The sequence below is a fragment of the Perognathus longimembris genome, chromosome 7 (genome assembly GCF_023159225.1).
Source record: "Perognathus longimembris pacificus isolate PPM17 chromosome 7, ASM2315922v1, whole genome shotgun sequence".
NCBI lineage: Eukaryota > Metazoa > Chordata > Mammalia > Rodentia > Heteromyidae > Perognathus > Perognathus longimembris.
Genome location: NC_063167.1, coordinates 27644096 through 27652044, shown reverse-complemented (window position 1 = coordinate 27652044; position 7949 = coordinate 27644096). Strand labels below are relative to the sequence as shown.

At 42.1% G+C, this 7949-nt stretch overlaps 1 protein-coding gene across 1 annotated transcript; it reads right to left on the bottom strand.

Annotated features, from left to right (window-relative positions):
* Nucleotides 1–7034: 7034 nt before the first annotated feature.
* Nucleotides 7035–7462, bottom strand: LOC125355004 (60S ribosomal protein L31-like). Its single transcript, XM_048351046.1, has one exon. The coding sequence runs from the start codon at nucleotides 7442–7444 to the stop codon at nucleotides 7067–7069; it is 378 nt and encodes a 125-aa protein (XP_048207003.1). The 5' UTR covers nucleotides 7445–7462; the 3' UTR covers nucleotides 7035–7066.
* Nucleotides 7463–7949: the final 487 nt, after the last annotated feature.

The window sequence follows — 7949 nt, the reverse complement described above, 5'->3', positions numbered from 1 at the left end:
CCGCTTTTTTAACTAGTCTGCATAAAATTCTGCCAGTGGCGTCCAATCACCCAAGATTTGAAAGCTGCATGAAGAATAATCATTAATCTTTCTGAGAGTCATCAACTGTTGCTTTCCTGAAAACAGATTTTCTATAAAAAGTAACTGATTGTTGACACTTGATCTTTTCACCCCTATTTCAAAGACTAAGAAAGCCTCTAATTCTCTGTATTAAATAAGCCTCATTATTCAAAGTATCTAGACAGTCTTCTGTTTTCCTGACTACACTGTGATTGAAGCCCTCACTGTTCTTGCAACGTTTTATTTTCAATCTGTATCCTCATGCTTTAGATGTAACTTTGTAAAAAAAAAAAGTATAACTGAATATTTTTATATCCACAAATCGTAAAGTAAAACTTAGTTCATTTATATTTTGTTTGCATACTAGATTATTTGGGTTTAAATCTATTATCTTATTTTATGTGTTTTTGTTCTTCATGTTCTACTTTTTCCAGTCTCTCTTTTGGATTGATTACATATTTTTCTTATTCCATTTTTATTCAATTTCTGCCTGATTACTCCAGAAAGGGCTCAAGATGGGGGCACAGGCTTCAGGATCACCCTTCCTCCTGGGTGGCAAGAGTACTGTGGCCATACCTGCAGGAGTGAACTAGAGGTGCATCCCCAGGGCTCTACCTTTGCTGTTCAGGTAACGGAGCTACAATCACTGTCCCAAGCCCAAGTGAGGCAAACTGTATCCGTCGATTGTGAAATAGGGTTCAGAGATTATCACATTATTTCACTCTCTACTGGGAGGTGAGAGTTCAGAGTTTATTGCATTAACCTACTCCCTCTGCAGGTCACAGATCATCCTGTAAGTATTTAACCAGAGCTAGGGCTGGAGAGGCTGGCTAGGGCAGCCAGCATTTATTTGTATTCTGTATCCTAGTATAGCCTGAGGGAGACACGTAGTGTGGTTGAGAACCAGGGCCCCTCCCTAAAATTGGATTTCATAGGAATGCCAGAAAAGGGGCCACAGGAGGAGGAGAAGCACAATGTCATTCAAAGGTAAAGCCCAGAGCCAGATGTGCCTCAGTGGGGCTTCAGCTCCACCCCTGGCCATCCTGAGATTCTGTTTAGAACCCAGGCTTTAGGAGCCTTCCAAATGTTCCAGCCACTCCTTCCCCTCTCCTACCCCATCCCCTTCTGAATGCCTAGCGTTTCAATGCCAAAGTCCGTGGCCCACATGTGGCCATGGTGCACATCTGTCTGGGGTGAGTGTGGGCTGCTCACCAAGTGCCTCTTTGCCTTGGGGAATGAACCGTGGAGATATATATATATATATATATATATATATATATATATATATATATATATATATATATTGGCCAGTCCTGGGGCCTGGACTCAGGGCCTGAGCACTGTCCCTGGCTTCTTTTTGCTCAGGCTAGCTCTCTGCCACTTGAGCCACAGAGCCACTTCTGGCCATTTTCTGTATATGTGGTGCTGGGGAATTGAACCCAGGGCCTCATGCCATCCCAGTGGCACTCTTGCCACTAGGCCATATCCCCAGCCTAACTGTGGAGATTTTAAATACTCAGATTTGGGTCTGACCCAAACTTGGGTCATTATTCAGGAACTCGGGGCTCAGCTTGTTGCCATACCAGCCACAAGACACCTTTAGCATTTCAAGTCAATTGTACAGTAGATGCTCAGCCTCACTATTAGTATAGAGGGTCTTGAGGAAGGCTGGCCATGGGGATCAATGTGTATAGTTCAAGTGGCAGGAGAACTGTTCATACCTGCCCTTGGCATATACCTGGACACGTGGCTCAGAGCAGCTCTCCAAAACCTGATCCCAAGGAAGATTCAGGTCCTACAAGAATGCCTCACATTTTGCAGCCTGGACAGATCATTGAATTTTTTTTTTTGCTAATTTATCAAAATCTAAAATTATTTAAGAAACATTCATACTACAAAATATGAAGTCTTTGCAACATCTTAGCTGTATTCACCTCCTCTCAACTTGTATGTCATTACTATAATTTACTTCATATGTACCTTAGATCTGTAGGTCATAATTATTATTTTAGAAAGTCTTCATATTTCTTTTTGCTTCTCATACCTTCCATCTAGGCTTACATTACTGATAAATCTTTTAGTATTCCCCATAACAATGTCTGCCAATGGTAAATTCTTGTTATTTTTTCTTTCTTTTATGAAAATTTTTTTATTTTGCCCTTATATTTTGTTCTTCAGTGAAAAGGTCTTTCATTTCCATACATGAGCCATTGATACAGAAAACAGTCCTGCCTGGTTCCAAAAGGTTTTATGGAGTGTGGCTTACTTGACCCTAAAGAGTACCTAAGTAGAGCTGGATACAGGCAGTTCATGCCTGTAATTTTAGCTATTTGGGAGCCTGAGGTTGGGAGAATTGTAGATAAAGACGAGCCTGACCAGAAAATTTTGTTGAGATACCTTTCAACCAAGAGATTGGACTGATGGCATGTGCCTGTCATCCCAACTATGACATAGGAAGCCTGACTTAGGTGGACTGCAGCCTAGGCATGCACCAGGGCAGGAAGGGAGACTGAATTTCAAAAGCAATAGAAATGGAAGTAGGGCAGATGCTATTTTTCACTATGTGAATGAGTAGATTCTGGTGTCCCAAAAAGGGCTAGATTCTAATGTGAGAAAGAAACCATAAAGAAGATAGAGCGGAAGAGGGAGAGAGACTACAGAGAACCTTTCCCGGTAGAAGAAAAGCAGCAAGGAGTTTCCAGCCAGTCCCTAGCTCTCTATTTGGGAGAGGAGCAATTGAAGACTACCATATAAGTTAAGACAGACCTTCCCCAATAGACTGCCAACTCTAGTGGCAGGGAACAGTCCATATAGCCCCCAAGCCTGCAACTCAGTCCAGGGATTTACAAGCCAGTGACTACCCTCATATGAAGGGTTGGCCTTGGTGAAGAACAGCTTTCTGTGACTTCCCGATCTTGGAGCTGGACAGTGAGTCACCTTGCCTGTTGTCAGGACTGAATTGCTGTGGAAACCTTGGGATAAGGAGCAATCATGACCCAGTGACTCAGAGGACACTTTGCCATAGAATTTGGGTATAAATCAGTCCTAAGCAGTGGTTGAAGTGTGTGTGTGATTCAGAGAGGTTTACACCGTGGGAAGGTACGCTGAAAGCTTAGATGCTAGGGGCTTGGAAGCCCTGCAGTGCTGTGTGAAAGAGGCTTGGGGTTCACTGAGGGGTCACATAGCACAGGCACTGGTCTGTCGGCCATTTTGTCACCCATAAAGGAGTGGAGCAATGACTCCTAACACCTGGCCAAGGCCACCAGAAGAGGCAGTGAAGCCAAAAGGCAGCTGCTGCAGACATCTGGCAGTGAAGGAGTCCAGAGACACCCCCACCTCCCCATCAAGGCCATACCATAGAGGCACCATTGAGGCAGCAAGAACTTTGAAGGGATGGGCTTGATAGTTATCCAAGCAGCTTCCTCCTTCTCCAAGCTAAGAAAGAATCTTATCACCCGAGGCGAGGACGGTAGCGAACCTCTGAGTCAGAGGTCTGTGAAATGCTTACGTCCAGGGCCTGCCCCTGGCTCTATGTGCTGACCCTGAGGGAGGCAGAGCCCTCCCACTCAGGTGATTTCCACAGCCTCCTGCATCCCACAGAGACACACAGAAGAATAGAAAAGTTATAGTTTGCATTATTTATCTGTCTTGGTATTTTCGTTGGACAGTTTTTTGGCTTTTTATTCATCTAACTGTATGGATATGATTTCTATATATCTAGTACAGGCCATTTGCTTTATAGATTTTACTTTTCAGGACATTTACCCACTCCCATTTATTTTTTAGTTGTTTCTCCTTCCTTGATTTCCAGAGTCATTATACCTGAACCATAACATCTGCCTTTCAGTATTCAATTTTTTTTTTTTTTTTTTTTTGGCCAGTCCTGGGCCTTGGACTCAGGGCCTGAGCACTGTCCCTGGCTTCTTCCCGCTCAAGGCTAGCACTCTGGCCACTTGAGCCACAGCGCCGCTTCTGGCTGTTTTCTGTATATGTGGTGCTGGGGAATCGAACCTAGGGCCTCGTGTATCCGAGGCAGGCACTCTTGCCACTAGGCTATATCCCCAGCCTCAGTATTCAATTTTTAAAAATCATATTTTTGTCCCCTTCTACAGCCCTTCTTTATTTATACTTTCCTTCTATCTACAAGTAAAACCCTTTTCTTATATGCTGGTTCCCTTGTTATTTATTCTTCCTCATTACCTACATTTTGCCTGGTATAACTAGATTGTCAAAACATCATTCACTTTCTCTTTCTCTCTCTATCCCTCTCTCATTTCATGTTGTTTTGATTTATTATTTATTTATTTATTGCCAGTCCTGGGTCCTGGACTCAGGGCCTGAGCACTGTCCCTGGCTTCTCTTTTTGCTCAAGGCTAGCCTTCTGCCACTTGAGCCACAGCGCCACTTCTGGCCATTTTCTGTATACGTGGTGCTGGGGAATTGAACCCAGGGCTTCATGTATATGAGGCAGGCACTCTTGCCACTAGGCCATATCCCCAGCCCCTGTTTTGATTTTTTTGCTATCGTGTTTATTCAGTTTCCTTCATTTTGCCTTCCTTGTCCCTGCCCCAACACATTAATAACTAGATTTTTTTTCCTTTTTTTTTTTTTTTTTTTGCAAGTCCTGGGGCTTGGACTGTCCCTGGCTTTTTATTTTTTTTTTCTCAAGGCTAACCCTCTTCCATTTAAGCCACAGCACCACTTCTGGCTTTTTCTGCTTATGTAGTGCTGAGGAATATAATCCAGGGCTTCATTCATGCAAAGGGAGTATTTTACCACTAAGCCACATTCCCAGCCCTAGATATTTTTCTATTTATGAAACTCTGCTTTCTCATGAACCTCTCATATTAAGTTTAGCTCTCACTCCTTCCTTTCCTATATGACCAAATCCTTAATGTTATTTATTAGTTGTGGCTCTACTACCTCGTTCTTATTACCATTTTGGTTAACTAAGGGTCTTCCTCTATCACAAAGATAGATTTTTGTATCTATACTCATATAAAATATTGAAGTGATAGTGGTAACCAGTCTCTCTCTCTCTCTCTCTCTCCTTTTCTCTCTCTCTCTCCCTCTCCCCCTCTTTGGTGATTGTGGAGCTTGAACTCAGGGCCTGGGCTCTGATTGTAACTAGAGGGTTATTAGAAAGATAAGGGGAAGGAAAGAAGTAAAGTGAAAGATGGAGAGTGAATAATTTTTTGAAATACATTGCCACTATGCATGAAGATGACCTAAGGAATATTAGTGAAAGTTGTTGATCAATAGGAGGTTAGAAAAAGTGGAAAGAGAAAGCAATAGAGAGGGTTATTCTGAGTAAAATTTTATATGTGTTTGTGCGTGCGCATGGGGGGAGTATGTGAAATACCATGATAAATCACTTTGTTATAATTAATATACACTAAAAGAAAAAAGAATGACAGAAACAGCAAAATTGGGAATTTGGGTACCAGGGTAGGTAGAGGGCTCAATAAAGGTGACTGTAATTGAAATAGTTTATTTGCATGTATGAAAATAGAACAATACAAAAAAATAGAACAATGCAACTTGCTGACATTGTTTTAAGAAAGGGGAAGTAGAATAAAGAAGAGTGGTGGAGGGAGTGAGGTTGGTCAGGTTACATTGCACATGTGTGGAAATGTCACAATGAAGCCCGCTTGGTACGACTAATGTGTGCTAGTAAAATTAAAAAGCCAAAAAAGTGTAAAAATATGGCTGAAACGTGGCCCTTAGGTGGAATGCTTGTCTAGAAAGCATGAAGCCCTAAATTCAGATCCCCATCTTGCAGCACAAGAAAGAAACGCAGGTTGAAGAGAAGCAGGAGTTCTGTGGATTCCCCATTGAGAGGCTCAATGAGTTGTCTCACTAGACGAATCTTTCCTAAGTGTTTTCAGCAGACTTTGCAAGAGTGGAGGTAGGACATTTTTCCCTGGAAGGCCTGGTTAAATTTCTTCTGCTGCAAGCATCTGTATACTAGTATACATTATAACATGTTGTCTATGAACTCACTTTGAGTAGTCTGTGTTCTACTGTGATACTTATCATTATGAAGTTATAGGCCTGTGTGGTCCATGGGTCCTCAGATGACCAGGACTGTTAGCATCAAATTGATCTACCTCCAGAAGGCTTCACCATATCTCACTGTTGCTACATGTGCAAATGAGGTATGTCTGCCTTCACCATGCCTATGAGGTAATCTCTCAGGCACAATAGGTCACACAAAATTCCAATAAAAAGATGGTGAAGCGTTATTGGAAAGACAGAACTGTGCCATCATTTCACTGAATAGAAAAGTATGCCTTTCCTGATAGTCATCAAGGTTAATGACAAGGATATGGAAGAAGGTATTTTACATATATGCATATACAAGCATACATATTCAATAACTAATGAATATATATATATGCAGCATTGTTCTTTTTCTTATAGACAAACTACCCAAGTTTTATTCTGACCACTAAGCCTTCTGCTTAAATACCTAAGTCATTGTTTGTCCATCATCTAGGCAGACATCTTTTTGTTTGTTTGTTCTGTTGTTGTTGTTGTTGTTTTGCTGGTCCTGGGGCTTCAACTCAGAGCCTGCGTTCTGTCCTTGATCCTCCCAGTACTCAAGGCTAGTGCTCTACCACTTGAGCCACAGCAGGCAGTTTATTGGAGGTAAGAGTCTCACAGACTTTCCTGCCCAAGCTGACAGCCTCCTTAGTAGCTAGGATTACAGGCGAGAGCCACCGGTGCCTGGCTCAGACATCATTTTTTAAATTTTTATTTATTTATTTTTAATTTTTATTGTCAAACTGATATACAGAGCGGTTTCAGTTTCATATGTTAGGCCTTGGATACATTTCTTGTACTGTTTGTTACCTCCTCCCTCATTTCCCCCTCCCCCCTCAGACATCATTTTTATATTAATCATGTTTCCATTGACTCAGTCCTCTGTATTTGATTCTATATCTAGTTATTGTCATACTTTTTTTTTAAAAGCAATTTTATAGCTTTATTTGACACTCACTGGCTAGTTCTCGTCCACATTGACTGTCTGTAGATTTTTGAACGTGGTGACCGGGACATAGGTCACCAGAGTATAGAGCTTGTTTGGTGAGTCTTCATCTTCATTGTGTTTCCTGGACAGGAGCACACGGATCCGATAGGGGACATTCCTTATTCCTTTGGCCCAGACAGCTTTGTTGAGCCTGGTATCGATGCGCACATCTGGAGTCCCCATCTCTTTCATGGCGAACTTCCGGATCTCTTTAAGTGCACGAGGGGCCCGCTTCTTAAAGCCTACTCCATGGATGCGCTTGTGAATGTTGATGGTGTATTCTCGGGTCATCACCTCGTTGATGGCAGAACGGCCCTTCTTCTTCTCACCACCCTTCTTTGCGGGAGCCATTCTGCCGGGCCCAAGCTGGAAAGATTGTCATACTTTTTAATTTATATTTTAAATTGTCATGTAGCTTTCTCCCCTGTCCCTATCCACAAGTTACATTGTTCATTTTTTATATAATGTACATTTGCTCACTTTTCCTCCCTCCACTCCTGTGCTCCCCTTTTGCCCCCTATACCTCACCCACCCAAAAAAAAACCCCACATTTCAATTTCCTGGTATTTGTCTTGATAAACAATACTTTAGTGTTTCAGAGGAGTTACCTTTGGATTCCTCCCTAGTAAGCCCTCCTTTAGTCAGGCTGTTTGCATGTAAATGCAGTAAGCCTTTTATGTCATCCTTCCTCTTTGTATTGTTCTCATATGAGAGAAAACATGTGCCATTTGTCTCTTTGAACCTGGCTTACTTCAGTTAATATGATTTGTTTTGGATCCATCCATTTCCAGCAACAGGTTTTTGTGTTTTGTTTTGCTTTTTGCGTACTGGGGATTGAACCCAGGCACTTGTGCAC

What these genes read in the sequence shown, in the direction of transcription:
- LOC125355004 (XM_048351046.1), bottom strand. Translation starts at nt 7,444, where the DNA reads ATGGCTCCCGCAAAGAAGGGTGGTGAGAAGAAGAAGGGCCGTTCTGCC.